Raw genomic sequence first — 16,133 nt, 5'->3', positions numbered from 1 at the left:
TGTCTTCCTGTTCCTTAAAAGTCAGCAGGCCACCAAACTTACTGAAAAGATATGCTACGGGTAATTATACTTTCCTAAGTCAAAAGACTCATTTAATTTCCCCCATTCTCACTTACTTTCACACCTTGTTTCCTCCAGCTACGTCATCTCTCCTTTATGCCTGCAGTTAGTGGCTTGGTGGTGGATGGATGAGAGTTGGCGCTAATGAAACAATGGGGCCTGAGCTGGCCTTCAGCATCCCTGCTCACCGTGCCCGTGTCCTTGCAGATGTCGGTGGCGCAGTCTTGTGACCTGTCACAAAATGCAGTGCCCTGGCCTTCTTCCCAGTCACATGTTTCTGGGTTTAATCTGTTCAGATGAGGAATAGTTTAGCATCACAGGCATTTTAAGCCTCTTTGCAGTCATTTAAAAATATTAGTTTTTCGGTCTTTAACCCTCAAGTTATTGTATAGCAAGGTGAATATTTTTATAGTATTTTGAACTGCTTTTGCTCTTGGATATATTGAAGGCTGAGTTTTTGGTTTGGTTTATTCCTTCATCCTGTATTCTGTTTTCTTTTTCTTTTTTTTTTTTCCCCCTACTTTTTCTTATTTTTGAAAGGTATCACATTCTTCAAGAGAGCTTAGTCAAACTCGTGGAAGCGTGCAATGACCAAACACACAACATGGATCGGTGGCTCAGTAAACTGGAGGCCTCCAACTGGCTGACTCACATCAAGGAGATTCTGACCACCGCCTGCCTGGTGGCTCAGTGCCTGGACAGGTAGAGGGCATCTCAGTGCTCTGGGGCGGGGCGCTCACGCCAGCTGGGCCTTGCTTCCGTCCAGACCTATGTCTGTGTATTATGTTATAGTCTTTGCCTGTGCTAGGTATTTTGTTCCCATCGTTTTACTAACAACCACAGAACCGTGGTCAATGCCGTTCAGTTACCAGCGAAGTGTGTGCCTAGAGTCTAGCATTAATTGGTGATGTTTGTTGAATGAGTGTGAACCATGTACCTATACTTGTCTTCAGTGACTCAGATTTTTTTAAGTACTAAAGGATTTTTTTTTTCTGTAAGATCCTTAAGTTACGATCTACCAATTTTCTTTTTCTTAAACTGAAAAAGAATGAAAAGATGTTTTCTTATTTCTCTTCAGAGGGCCAAACGTGGCCTTCAAGAAATTTTTGAAATAGCAATGAAAAGAAACATGTAACTTTGTTACACAGTAAATGATCCATTCTAATGTCTCAGCTGTCTCGTTACAAACTGCCTGTTATGTGCAGTTATACCTGGGTCTCGAGTTGAGGAAACCTGACGCTAGTGATGTGATGTATATGAAGCAATTTTAGTTTATTCATTCAGTTGAAGGTTGCTAATCCTTGAGACTTGAGGCAGAAGACTTGAACAAAGGATGGGTATAAGTTGTTGCAGAAGCTTAGAATGCCCTTTTTAAGAAGGGGATTCCCACGGAAGCAATAGGTAGGTTGCCGCCACAGAGTTGGATGGCATCTTTCTTTGAGACTTTGTTTCATTGATGCTTCCAAGTTAGGGGACTATATAAGTAACTTTTTAATGGTTAGTAGACATTGATAATCGAACGGTTGCTTAAGATCATGTGGTGAGTTAGCGATTTACCACATGGGCACCGGGTGCCACGAATGGGAGACTCTTGGTGTCAGGAATCCCAGGCTGTCACTATTCTTTGTTTTAGAAAGTGAAGCTCATTCATCTGATAAAATATGGGAGTTAAAGACCAAGGTTCTGTGGCAGAGAAATAAATAACATAGAGTGCTATGTTAATATTAAGTGGTTTGGGTTTTTTTAACCTAAGTTAAAAATATTTCCCCTTACATACTGAGTGCAGAGGCTTCTGTTTGCTTATGAAACATGAGTTCTAATAGACACTTATAACCACGTTGTCTGTTTTCAGTGGAAGTGAGAAGAAGTTAGCTTTGTCACAGCCATGTGAAAGTGTCTGTGCATGGGGAATTAATTAACAGTAGGAGCCAAACATGAAGCTTTAATGGGAAAGTGGTGAGCTCATTTGCCTTTTTTCCATAAGTTCCTTCACTGTCATTTCAATTTAAAAAGGCAGAAGGGGAGGAGAGGTGTAGTTAATTTAGTTTTTGGTGTTTCCTCCCACTCTTCCTAGGACAGTGGGGTCCTGGGCACCTCCTGGGGAGCAGTGTCATTGCCACTGACTTCCTAAATTGACAGCTTTGTGTATATGTGTGTATATTTAAAAATTCTTCCTGCTGTCATGTTTCTCAAAGCGTGGTTAGGACTTGTTTCCCAGATCCATTACAGTTCATGAAGGCATCCTTACAGTGAGCTGATGGTGGAAAGGAAGAATCAAGGCCAGAGAGATACAGAAAAATAACTTGAAGTGTGTGTTTCTAGGTTTGGTGAGAAAAGACCTTCGTCAGCTATTAAAGCAGAAAAGGTTAGCGCCTACTAGTGTGATGAGGTTTGCTGCCCAGTTTTGTAAAAGAAGAAAAAAATTCAGCTAAACAGTTCTCTGACTTGTTATAACTTAAAAGGGTTCTTGTGATGTGGAATTCGGGACTCACTAGTTTTACATTTTCCCCAAGGGAAGCCCCCTTCATATGCCTTAGTTAGACTCTAAGCCCTGCAGGACAGAGTAGGACTCACAAGATTGTTAATAATAAACACGCCTTGAGGACAGTGTTTCAAAGCTGGTTGACCGTGTTGGGAGTGTCCCATTTGTGCTCTGGGTTTTCCCGTCAGGGAAGGAGCATCCATACTGATTCACGGAACAGAAGGAACTGATTCCACGCTGCAGGTCACCTCCCTGGCCCAGATCATCTTGGAACCAAGAAGCAGGACCATCCGTGGCTTTGAAGCCTTGATAGAAAGAGAGTGGCTGCAGGTGAGAGAAGCTGTTTGGTCCAGAGAGGAACCGCCCCAACTGGGCTCTGATGCTGGTTTGTGGGAATGGGCATAATGTATGGGATCCTTTTTTTTTTTTCTGTCTTGATCCTCATTTTAAGGTTGCCTTGTGTTTTTTGTTTGTTTGCTTGTTTTTTGAGTTATAGTCACTTTACAATGTTGTGGTAAATTCCAGTGTAGAGCACAATTTTTCATATGAAATTCTGATTGACTCAGATGTTTAAATGTATATTTAGTTTTCTATCTTCCTCTCAATAAATATCTGTCATCTTTACTGCCTCTCACTTTCCGTCTCCCTCTTTGCTTGTATTGCTCACTTGGCACTTCATTTCCTTCACAAATGCTTTTTAGTTGTATTTTGTTACCTGCAGGGGAGACAAAAAGGATGTAAGACATAATCTTGTCTTGCAGAACTTAGTTTTGCTAGAGATAAAAACAGTGCGAGGCGTGTGCTTTAGCACTGTCTGCCTTCTGCTCGCCTGGCTCCATTCCGTCGTCATCCCCGCCAGGTGAAACCCTTCTCCCCCTTTAAGACCCAGCTAAGCGTTGCTGCGTTCATGAGGTCTTTGGGGTCTTAACTTCCTTCATAGGTAAAATTGACCCATTTTCCTCATGCCTTGTTTCCGGAACTAGACCCAAATAAAGTGACTGCTTTGAGTTCAAGGAACCTTGCCCAATTCAGCTGTTTGTCCCTAGAACACAACACAGTGCTGTCACATAATGCTGAAGGACAGCTAACATAAAGGTCCCATAAAATAGGTTGAAATCCTCCAAGTCAGAGATGAACTTAGAAATGTATGTGCCCGGTGTAACTTAGTACATGATTGTGATTGAAAACAAATGTTTAGATGTATCTTGAAAGTGGAAGTATCTCTGGAGAAAAATCATTTCTGGCCCTTCTGTTTACAGTTCATTATTTAATTGTGTTAATGCGATGATTCAGTGTGTGTTAATGCCATGATGTATGTACCATGTCTGCCCACCCTGACAGCTGACCTTTATCTCTGTGTTGAAAATCTATTCAGCTACATTTCTTATGATGCACAGCAGACAAACAAATGAGTGTGGTTTAATGATGTATATATTACCATTTTCATGGGTATCAAAATCCCATCCATGCTGATGGCACTGTCTTTGTCAGATAAAGTAGTATGAGGACCCGAAGAAACAGCAGGTCTGTGAAGTGCCTAGAAGGGTGTAATTTGGAGGACAAGGTCAGCACTCAGGTCCTGGGTGGGCCAGAGAGCCAGATGATTCTTAATTCCTTTGGTCAGAAGATGGCAGGCTCTTCCAGTTATTTTTGGGAGAAAATTATTTTGGGAGAAGTTATTTTTGGGGAAATTAAGGACAGCTTTGTCCAATGTAAAAGTATTCCTAAAGTTGTCTTCATGATAGTAACCTTTTTTCGTATGTAATTGAAGGTTTAATGTCAGGAGTGACCCGATGAAGTTTGTGAGAACCCACATTTACCTCTGCTCAGTGGTGAGGCTTGTGGAGCTTAGAGCAGGGATTGGGGTGGGGGGGTGTCCTTTGTTTTGTACCTGAACAGCTTATGTTCTTTGACTTTGATCCAGATCTCACAGACCTGGAAAGATGGATGTTTCCTGTTCCTGGAGTTCATTATTCTTCTACTTGATATTCCAAGAGCAACTGCAGTTCTTACGGTTGTGTCTTAACTGCGCAGCCTCGTTAAGGATTTGGAAATCAATGTCTTTTTCCTTAGCTGTTGAAAATTGTCTTAAACCAAGAAATCATTAAAGAGCGAATTATATGCTGTTCCCTTTAGTGATAGTTGTGTTGCAGCTATGTGAAATTCGTGACTAGAATGTGCTGTCACGTGACCTCACCAGGACGTGACTGCCGCGTTTCTGTCTTTTCTCCTAGGCTGGCCACCCATTCCAACAGCGCTGCGCTCAGTCAGCCTATTGTAACAGTCGGCAGAAGTGGGAGTCGCCTGTGTTTCTTCTCTTCTTGGACTGTGTGTGGCAGATTCTTCGTCAGTTCCCTTGTTCTTTTGAGTTTAATGAGAATTTCCTCATCACGCTCTTTGAGCATGCGTACGCCTCGCAGTTTGGAACATTTCTGGGCAACAATGAAAGTGAAAGGTGGGTACACTGCTCGCAGGGGGGCTGTTTCGTTTTTAGTTGCTTTGGTCACTTCCTAGAAGAGACCAGCATTTCGTTCTACATTAATGTTATTTATAAGATGGTAGAGGTTATGGTTAATATAAATTAAGTTACACGAAGTGTGTTCTTAGTATGAGCCTGTCACATGCTAGGTGAGAACACATCCTGAATTTTGTTCTGTTAGATTAAAATTAGTCCGTATGCTGATTTAACAGCTTTGAGTAGACTGGGCGGCCATTTTAGATGCTGGAGCACAGTCTCTTACCTCTGGGAGAAGCTCAAACATATAGTCCAGCTCTGCTCTCCGTCCAGTTTCACAGATTAGGCAGAGAAGGGCCATGGAGGTGAATCACCTGTCCATGACATACAGCCAGTTAGGCACCAGAAGAATGGCCTTCCCACTCCTGCTGTAGACTTCCTTTCCTCTTTTACGTCGAGAAATTGTCCTCTGGCCCAGGTGACAGTCGTGCTTCTTAGTTCACATGCCATCAAGTTTATGGGTTTAAGTGGGAGATGTGTATCAGAATGACCATTAAAGGTGCTGAACTGGTACTCTCATTTGGGGACAATCAAAAGGCTTCCTCCAGGTAGGAGGCAGGATTTGTCCCTTGGCTGGTAGCTGGCATCATTTAATTGAATAATAAATTTAAACAATAGTTTTCACAAAAGAATGAAATTACTGCATCTTTACTGGTTTAAAATTTAAGCACATAGTGCAATACTTGTTTTTTACTTAAGTCTGGATTGGCAAATTTTTTTACTTTTTTTTTTTATGGATTTTTGTCTTCTGAAGTAGGGGGAAATTTAGAACTGTTTACTCTAGAAAGTTGTCCATCACCACAGAGTCCTCATTGTACTCTGGTTATTGTAGCCACATGTGATCTGTACGATCAGTTTGACTAATTTCCTGGATGTGTTTATAATTCACTCTGTTTCTTCTGTACCCTCAGTGGTATTTGCTCTGAGTATTTTCCTTGACAGTAGTATGAAATCGGGACAGGATTAACTTGTTCAAGCTGAAATGCCTTATGCTGGCATTGCAAAATTGAACCTGTGTAAAAACACTCAGGTGGGTTGCAGGTAGGGATTATCCTGGGCTGTTCATTCATAGTTTAGACTTAAATGAATCTTTGAACATTGTACCTCAGTTTTTTTCAATTAATAAAATGTACTTTGGGTATTTTAATATCATTTTAAATTAACTTTCTAGTAATTTTACTATTTTACTTGTAATCATTTACTATTTACTATTATTTTACTTGTAATCATTATGTTATACAGAAGAACAGGCCTACTTCCAAAAAGTAAGATTTGAATTGACTTGGGATGGAAATGCCATAAATGTTGCCCTTTCCACCCGAGAAACTATTCTTTAACATCACAGTTAATCCAAAGAAAACACAAGCTATTGATAATTTTTTCCTGTTTTACCTTGTTAACAATAGATGAAAGGGTTAATGCTTCCTGACTTCAGGGTTCTGTTCTCTCTTCTAAAACCTAGCATTTTGCTGCTCAGAATAGAGTTTAATTAGAAGAAATGACCTAAGAGAAAGCAATGATCGCACTTTTTTTTCCTTTTAAATTTTATATACAAAAGAATAAGAGCTTTTAAGGTTTGTTATGAATACAAAGTCTAAAATTACTTGAACTTTGTGAATTTGGCAGATTGAAATATTAACTGGCCTTATTGTAAAAAATCTTTAAAAACCACTGAAACTTCTTGGTAAAAGTTGACTTCAATTAAAAGGGAAGATGTTACCTTTTTAAAAACAGCTTTATTGAGATACAGTGCATTTACTATAATATTCACCCGTTGAAAGGGTATTTATTCAGCAGTTTTAAACATGTGGTATATTCATAGCTGTACAACCATCACTGCACCTAATTTTAGAACATTTTCATCACTCCTAAAACAAACCCCATATCCATCAGCAGTTACTATTCATTCTCCTTCCCTCCCTCCCCTACGCTGATAACCACTAATCTGCTCTTGCAAATCCATAAATTTGCCTCTTTGAGTATTTCATATAAATGGATCCTACGCTATGTGGTCTTTTGTGATTGGCTTCTTTCAAGGTTCAGCCACGTTGTAGAATGGCTTGTTTCACCTTTTGGCTGCCATGAATAATGCTGCATTAAGCATTTGTATACAGGTTTTTGTGCGGACAAATACTCATTTATCTTAGGTATAAACCTAGGGTTGTAATTGTGTGTCACATGGTAACTCTGACCTTTTGAGGAGCTGTGAAGCAACGCGGCAGCACCATTTTACATTCCCACCAGCAAAGTATGAGGGCTCCACTTTCTCCATGTCTTCACCATTTTTTATTGTCTGCCCTTTTGATGTAGTCATCCTAGTTGGGTGTAAAGTGGTGTAAATCTCATTTTAGTGATTTGCATAAAAGTTTATTGAAATTTATTTTGTGACCTAACGTGTGGTCTGTGCTGGAGAATGTTTGTGCACACATGCGAGGAATGTGTGTACTGCTGTACAGTATTCTATATTTGTCGTACATACTGTGTAAGTCCTGTGTTTCCTTATTTATCTTCTGTCTAGTTGTTCTGTGCATTTGCAAAAGTGGGATAGTGAAATCCTCAGCTATATTATAGAATTGTCTATTTTTGTGTTCCATTATGTCAGTTTTTGATTCATATATTTTGTGGCTCAGGTGCAACATGCATATATATTTATAATTACTTTATCTTCTCTCTTTTTATTTTTTATTATTATTTTTAAAAAATAATTATTATATCTTCTTGATGGATTAACTTTCTTTCCAGCTTGGAAGACTGTAAAACAGTTTTTGTTTTGTTGTTGTTGACAATTAAAATGCTGATTGAATTCGCTGATGAATATTTTTATTTTACGATATTTTGTTCCTCTGCTAAAAGTCTTGTATTCTGCCTTCTAACATATGTAGAAAAGAAAGTGTCCTGTTGGAAGGAGCGCTTAATAGTAGTCGTCATAAGTTAATTGCTTTAATGGTAAATTTCTTTCTTGATCAGATGTAAGTTGAAGCTACAGCAGAAAACGATGTCTCTGTGGTCCTGGGTCAACCGGCCCAGTGAACTGAGCAAGTTCACCAACCCTCTCTTTGAAGCCAACAATCTTGTCATCTGGCCTTCGGTGGCTCCACAGAGCCTTCAGCTGTGGGAGGGTAAGCCGTGCATCCTTTGCAAACCTTTTATTAACGGTCTAGGCCGTCCTCTCGATGCCTGTGAGCGCGCACTGCTGACACTGGCAGGTGGGGAGGTGGCCCTGACCTCCGACCTGTGTGTGGTTGTCGTTGCTCAGTGTAGGCATGGTTCCCCCTCTCCTGTCTGCTGGCTTGTTGCAGCTCTTTTCAGTCCCCACTTGGGAAGCTGACAGCGATCCTTTGGTGGATACTGCTGTTTAGTTTGTATATCTTCTCTCGATGAGAAGGTACATTACTTTTTAAAATTATGGTGAAAACACACACAACTTACCAACTTTAAACCATCTTTAAACGTGCAGTTCACTATGAAGTGTATCACATTGTTGTGAAACAGGCCTCCAGAGCTTTTCATCTTGCAAACCTGAAACTCTGTGTTCACTAAGTGACAGCTTCCCGGTGCCCCTCTCCAGCCCCAGGCAGCCACCGTCCTGCTTCCCCCTGGCCGTGACCACTCTAGGACCTCATGTCAGTGGAACCAGACAGTGTTTGTCCTTCTGTACTGGCTTGTTTCACTTAACATAATTAATGTAGTAGCTTGGGACAGGATTTTTTTCCACTTTAAGACTGAATAATTTCCCATTGTATGTATATACCACATTTTGTTTATCCATCCATACGTCAGTGGGCACTTGAGTTGCTCCCATCTTCTGGCACACAGGTATGCAGGTATCTCTCCGAGACTCTGCTCTCCGTTCTTTTGTGTCTGTGACCCGGGTAGAATTGCTGGATCATATGATAATTTAATATTCTGAGGAACTGCGTACTGTTTTCCGTAATGATTGCACCATTTTACAATCCCACCACCGTGTTGTGCACAAGTGTTCAGTTTTTCCACATCTTCTCCAGTACTTGTTACTTTCTGGGTTTTTTCCCCATTTTGGTGGTGACCGTCCTAATGGGTGTGAGGGAAAGTTCATTCCTTTTTGGTAAGGAAGTGGTAGATGGTTGGTTCAGGAGTAAACCATACGCTCCTAGGAGCTGGCTTCTGTTACTTTAGTAAGTAGTCATTAGGTTCTTCTGTTAAATGCCATTTAAGGCTTCGCGAGCTAGTCATTCTATTAAGTTTCCATAAATCTGCGTGTACACCGTCCGTCAGTGCAGCAACACAGGCATCTCGTTGTTTATGTGAAACAGTAATCCAGGCTTCACTTGCAGATCTGTTCTGAAGAAGAAGCTTTACCTACATTAATTTTTCAGATTCCTGAAGCTTATCTCCTTAAATACCGAAGCTTATTTAAAAAATAAATAAAATCTATCTTAAATATGTTATGCATTCATTAAACAAAGACTATAAAATGCCATTTAATTTCCTTTCAGTCATTTTGAAGGTGGTAAGTACATCTTTATCCATCTTTGTATTGAACAGCAAAAGGCATACACACAGGAATGGTAGCTGTTGGATAAACTGCGCTGAACCACCATGGAAGTCAGTTATTCTACCAGGTTCTGACAAATTCTGCTCTCAAGGGCAACTCTTGTGTGGGACCTGTTTGCCTTCTGCGTGTAAAGGGGTCTCAGATGGCTTTGCTTCCTTGGTTTGAGACCACGCCTGTTTCTGTCCCTTCTCTGGCTGCCACCTCTCAGAGCTGTTCTGCTTGGCGAGTCTGTCCTTAGCCGCTTCCTCCCGTCAGTTCATGCCTCTGACCTTCTCTGCCAAGGTGTCCCCTGGTTAGAATGGTGGGGAAGCGCTCGCCGATAGTCTTATGCTTCTCTGAGCCTGAGCTTCAGTGCCCTGGGGATTTGGGGCTGCTCAGAGCTTCTGGCTTGCTTTCTTGATTGTTTAGACAGTCATGTGTGCAGGACAAGCGATCTCTTAAATGAGAGATTACAAATGCTGCACTTCTTATTTAAGACTTCTGGGACACCTTGTCTGAAAGCCACTTTCCTGTTTAATAACTGAAGTAGGAGACTAGCTACTTGTGAGGAAGACCAAATTGGGGGTCGGGTGGCCTAAAGGACGGCTTAGCTAGTGTTTACCACAGCCCCCTGACAGTTCAGGGATTACACGATAGAAGAAAATTTGTGTTGTTCTGTGAATAAATTCCTGCTAGTCCATTAAGAACAGGGTTTCGCTGTATATTTACTGTCTGCTCAACTTAGACCTGGAAAAAGTCTGTGTGAGGTGGAATACTCTCATGGTAGGTACATGGGTTGCATACTGAGACTACTCCGGCCTGAAAACGTCTCTCTGCTGTTTGTATTTTGTATCGTACTGAACCATTAAGAAATTCCTGTATTGAAGGACAGGATTTTAAAGATAAGCTCATTAAATAGGAAAATCAACACAGGTCAGTCAGTTTTTAGGCTGTGTTCCTGTTTTTCCTCTCTGAGAGTAGCATTTGGACACCACGAGACTCTCTAGGGCACAAGGCAGCTTGTAGAAAGGGTTTTTACTCAATCGTAAAACCTCTGTGAACTTGCCAGCTGCTGGCACGTCGCAGCCTGAATAGTGTTTGTACTTCCTGACTTGAATGTCTTTAAGCCATTATTTTGGGATGGTATCGCTAACGTACGTCTGTGTAGAAGAGAAAATGTCTTTCACTCCGTGATAAAAGGGTAATTATTGTTATCTGGGGAAGGAGGCAATTGCCTGCAGAACTGGAAGATTGTCTCCTAAGTAAGAGAGAGGGAGAGAGCGCGCTGAAGTCCAGGCTTTTCAGTGACAGCTTTGTGGCTCTGCTTTTCCCGTAACCGCCACCTGTACAGGGAAAGTGATTTCACACATGAACGAGGTCTTACAGTTCTGGGTAAAGGTCTATAATTGTTTTTTTTTTTAATTTGTATTGTGAAATTGGAACGTTTATGGTTAACTTGTATTCCTGAATATATTGGAGAACAGTTTTTGATCTATTTTACAGTTTTGTGGGGTTTTTTGAAGAATTAATAAGCATGTACACAGTGACTTATTAAGTGCTGTAGTTAATTGTACTCTTTCAATACCTCAGGGTTTCTGTATATTTGAGAGTATAATAAAACACACATGTGAATTGTGAGATTAAAAAAAACCCAGAATTATAATGCATGGGACTCCCTATTACCCACAATTATAATGTTAATCCATTGTGTGTATCTTTTCCCTCCTGTATTCCTGTCCTGGATTCAATAGGTATTTTCCTACGTTGGAACAGATCCTCCAGGTACTTGGATGAAGCATATGAAGAAATGGTTAACATCATTGAATATAACAGGGCATTGCAGGCGAAAGTGAATATCCTTAGGAGGCAGCTGGCAGAACTGGAGACTGAGGATGGAACGCAGGAGAGCCCCTGAATTGAGGAGCCCCACGCCCCAGAAGGACCGTCCGCCCGCTGGCCCACCTCTCTCTCCTTTGCCCTTCAGTTCACTTTCACACAGTAGCCTTGAACTTAAGGCTTTAGATGTGAGAACCTTCTAATGTAATGGGGTTCTCAGTACTTTATGAATGAAACATACTATAGTTACTCGTGTTTCATGTGGCCTGTGAGGCCTCTTCACTTTGGGAGCAGGAAGGAGGTGCTAGTAATTTTATTTAATAGTGAAACAGGTGACCTATTTAATGCCATTTGTGTTATATGCCATTTTAGCATAAGCCTTTTTCTCTGCGTCCACTTCCCAAACAGTCCTCCAGACCAGTCAAGGACATGATTAATCTCTTTAGGGAGTATTTGTTAGTTTAAAAAAGGATCAGACTTTTAAACACTCCAAATACAGAAATATTTTCAAACTTGAAATGGTTGGTAAACCAAGAATTTTGTGTCTAATATGCCATTTGCAATATCTTTGCCACATAATGTAGCCATTCTCTTTAAAATAGTTTTGTACTGACAAAGCTGAATTCATTCTCGTTCTGCTTTGTCAGGAAAGGAAAATCGGAATATTTATTCAAGGTAAATTATTTTTACAAGGGCAGTAGTTATAGTCCTCTGATATTTACCTTAAGAAGTAAATTTATTTTAACAGTAGACAAAAGTATGTGCAGTACAGAAAAAAATAGGAATTTTTACTGATAAGGTATCATTAGTGTTGAATTGGTTTTTCAGGGTTTTGACCATCCATACAAATGTGTATCGAATGCTTGGTGTAACATTAAACCATCATTTAGAATAGATGTCGATTTGTTATAATTAAGCTACAAATATGGTTTCTTTAAACCAGAGATGCACTGCCCTTGTCTGAAGTTACTGCGCTGGTTTATGTATGTTATGTGTATGTTTTATCGTGTTTTGTTTTATTTTTAAATATTCTAAGAGTTTACTGTTACGAACGTTAAAATTTTCACATTGGCTCGAGCTGTTTGAAAATTTACCATGACTCTGCTGGTTTGTCCATTGTGTTAGGCAAATATAATTTTAAGTGGAGGCGAAAGTTTATGAACATGATGCAGCTATGTTTTAAACTTCAGAAGCCAGTTTGAATGTCTCAGCGTTACAGAAACAGGGATGAAACTGGGATGACTGTATGCGGTGCTGGTTTATGCCTGCAGCTCTAAAAGTTGGTAGTTTGGTGCTTTCCACGTACATTTCTGTTTTGTGGCACTGCTCATTTTAACAAAAACTATCAATTCTGGTTTTCCTTTGAAAGGATAATTGAAGAGTAATCCTCAGTACTATTTCCACCCCATCTGTACATAACCATTTCATTGTAAAACACACCCAAACTGAATCCTGCTTTAGAGCTGTATATTAAGTTAAAAATAAAATCCTTAAAAACCTACCCCAGCAAAATCAATGGCCACATTCAGAGGCCTTAGAAAGCCCATCTCCAGCTTTAGAAATACTTTCTATCTCCAGTTTCCCAAGCTTTGTCTTTTTTTGTTTCCTCAGACTTGTAGCAGAAGGCTGGGCAAGAATCTGTAGTCAGAGCCCTTTCTTGGGAAATGTGTCTTCCTTCTGTAAGCTCAGTTTAACTCCTGACCTGTTTTCTTGGCCATAGTTGTGAGTCTTGGGGCATTAGAGCCCCCACCTAAAGGCCAAGGCAAGGAGCAAAGAAGACGCACTTTTCTTGCTCTGAATATCTCTGTGCTGTGTGAAATGTCTATTGATTTTTTTTAAAGAGGAAACACCTGCGCTTTTTTTGGGGCCCTCAGAATTGCAGAAGGAACCTTTCCTCTTCAGTTAACAGACCCATAAGGAAAACCATCTAGAGATGTTTTTAGCGATTCTTTAGAAGGGATTCCCGCTGGTGATGCTGACTGGCCATGAGGGTCCCGTGGGTGGGAGCTGTGGAGGGGGTTCTTCTCAGGCTGGTCGTGGAGAAGTCACGTGCCGTCAGTTTATGCCTGTCTTCCTGGTGAACGTTTTCTGTGTGAGCGAGAGCGCAGTAATCACTTCACGCTTCACTTTTTTTTTTCTTTCTCTCGTTGAGGCAGCAATCATAAGCTGTTCGGAGAAGTTTGTGTTATGGTATTAATTTATAATTAGGGATTGTCCAAACCTCAGTTCTGTTTACAGGGTGTGAAAACAAACTTAGGTATCAGTGCACTTTCAAAGGGGTCATCTAATAATGCAAATATTAAGGTTTCCCCAAACTTGAGAACTTCGTCAGAAACAACTGCTTTATCAATATAATTTGAAGAAAGTTTTTAGTAATACTATGAAGGTACTCATCCCTTGGATGAAAAGAACAAGTGAGATGAATATACTCATGAGAAGATACTTCTTAAAGGTTCAGTTTGGAGAACTGTCTTTGACAAATGTGGCGTGTTTATTTATACTGAAGGTTTGCATTTTGGGGATGTAGAAAAGCAGGCTCCACAAGATTATTTTAAAAATACAAAGGATTGTTACCGTCCTCTATCAGCAGTACAGGGATCCTTAGATTTAAATTAATAATTTTTTTAAAATCAGAAGAACATAGTTGGTTGATTATATAAAAATACTGAAACTTTTTGGGTGGTAAGACTTTTTGGTAATTAATTGTTTGAAATTTTTCATTCTGATTTTATTAAATGGGAAGAAAAAAGCGGAAATTATAAAACCTGATAGGTTTAAAACAACCTACAAATGTATTTTATTTCTCAGAAAAATAAGGCCTTTTGAAGAAAGTTTTTAAAGTAATTTTTGGGAAAACTTTGGGAGACATAGTCATTTAAGTTCCTTTATGGTGAATTTTAACATTTATCTTTGAACTCCAAAGCCTGATTTTGTAGAGGTGATAGGTCATTGCTTTTCAGTTTAAAGGGTAAAATTTCAGGGAGATTCTAGTCTTTGATTTAGTCAGTATTTACATTAAATTAAAAAATCAGTGTCATGGAAAAGATTTGACCAGTAGTTGCCTCTTGACAGCTGTTGTTGCATTTAAAAAATTCTGCTTAAAGATGTAACTCTTGAAGTTACCTGGTTTCAAGATTAGCAACTTTAATTGTCAGTCTTCCCTAGATCATCAGATTCACTTACTATCAGACCTGAACCTGGGGCACCGTCTTGGTATTGACCAGATTTAATGAATGAAACTGCATGAGGGTGTTATGAGCACTCTTTATCAGAGAGGTGTTTCCTGGACAAAAAAATGGGCAATGTTTAGAATAGTTAATCCCCATCATTAGCCAGAGAGCGAACTCATTCAGTATACCCAATACAGGTTTGTCCTGTGCCTCCGACAGCATGGGTTAGTTTTCTTACTGTTTACATGGCTCGCATCTTTTCCCCCTCCACAGCTGGTACCCTCAGTTATTACTTGGTAGCATTTCTGTGTGATTCACCATCTAAACAGAAAATAGACTGATTTCTACATCAAAATTTATTCTCAAATGTTATGAAATGCTAATTTCCTGGTAGTGTAAGCTTTCTAATTTTGGTTTACTTGAATAAACCTACTAATGCCTTCACTGAGTCTTTATAATCCAGTGTCCACAGCATTTTCTTCCTTTAAACTAATGATAGCCCAGAAGAGACCCTCTGAAACTCCACGGCTAGATTTCAGAAAGCCTGAACTTGTTACCTAAGTCCCCTTCAAGAAACCTCACGGCCTGTGTTTGAACTGCACTGCAGAACTGCAGTTTGTGCTGGAGTTAGTGAGAGATAACAGGGCTCACTGGAGACACCACATTGTCCTGAAAAAGAGCTTCCTGTCTTCTAGAGCCGTTCTGTTTAGCCATCTGTGAGCATACAAGTTAAATCTATTTGTGACTTAATAATAAAAACAAATTGTGCAACACCGCCTGTGTCTGTCTGCCCAAGACATTTGCTTCACTTCTCAAATGCACATACCTTTGGAGAGGAGAGTTATTCCACACAGATACCCCCTGAGTTCTGTTTAGAATCCTTACAGATCTATTACCATCTACACTGAAAATGTACTCGTACAGCTTAGATATTAAGAAAAAAAAAGTATGTATTTCTTCAATAGCCAGGCATTTGGATTGTACTCTTGATATATTTGAATGTGACTATTGGATTTAAGTGCACTATTATTCATGTCTTACACAATAAAATTGCACTGTATGCCAAATGTGTCTATAATGTATGCTTTGCTAAAACCTCAGAGTGCTGTAACATACATACAGGTTTTGGTATTGTGAACCTGTCTGCATACAGGGGAAAATTCTGAGCTTTGTTAAGTCTGTGTAACATTTTAGTATTATTTGTCATGTTCCCTTAAGTGATGAGGTCACTTATTGGCTAAGGCTGGAATCATTTATGCCAAGTTGGCTACTTCGTCAAGCTTGGTTTATTGAATCGAGAAACAGTATTGTCGAACATGGTACTGTTATCTTAGTGCGTAAGATTTGTGTGTCGCACCTCCCTCTGCCTCAGAGGACTGTTGCACAGATGCTAGTGTTAAATTTCTACAGAATGGTAATAAAATTTGAAGACATTCAAATGCAGTAAATTAGATCTATAGGCTAATTTTTTCCCCAATTATCTGTGAAGATTTTGGCAATGTCTTGATTAAAATTGCTATATATATTTGGACTTTATATTTTGAAAAAATTCAGATC

At 39.8% G+C, this 16,133-nt stretch overlaps 1 protein-coding gene across 1 annotated transcript in view; it reads left to right on the top strand.

Annotated features, from left to right (window-relative positions):
* Nucleotides 1–15,349, top strand: part of MTMR9 (myotubularin related protein 9) — a 31,839-nt gene extending 16,490 nt beyond the window's left edge. The window contains exons 7-11 of the mRNA XM_006203182.3: nucleotides 601–762; nucleotides 2,731–2,872; nucleotides 4,777–4,997; nucleotides 8,025–8,176; nucleotides 11,322–15,349. Of these exons, the coding sequence (XP_006203244.1) occupies nucleotides 601–762; nucleotides 2,731–2,872; nucleotides 4,777–4,997; nucleotides 8,025–8,176; nucleotides 11,322–11,485 (841 nt within the window). The 3' untranslated portion in view covers nucleotides 11,486–15,349. The remainder of the gene's footprint in view (nucleotides 1–600; nucleotides 763–2,730; nucleotides 2,873–4,776; nucleotides 4,998–8,024; nucleotides 8,177–11,321) is intronic.
* Nucleotides 15,350–16,133: the final 784 nt, after the last annotated feature.

The sequence above is a fragment of the Vicugna pacos genome, chromosome 31 (assembly GCF_048564905.1).
Source record: "Vicugna pacos chromosome 31, VicPac4, whole genome shotgun sequence".
Classification (NCBI taxonomy): Eukaryota; Metazoa; Chordata; class Mammalia; order Artiodactyla; family Camelidae; genus Vicugna; species Vicugna pacos.
This window is presented reverse-complemented; position numbering and strand designations above follow the sequence as displayed.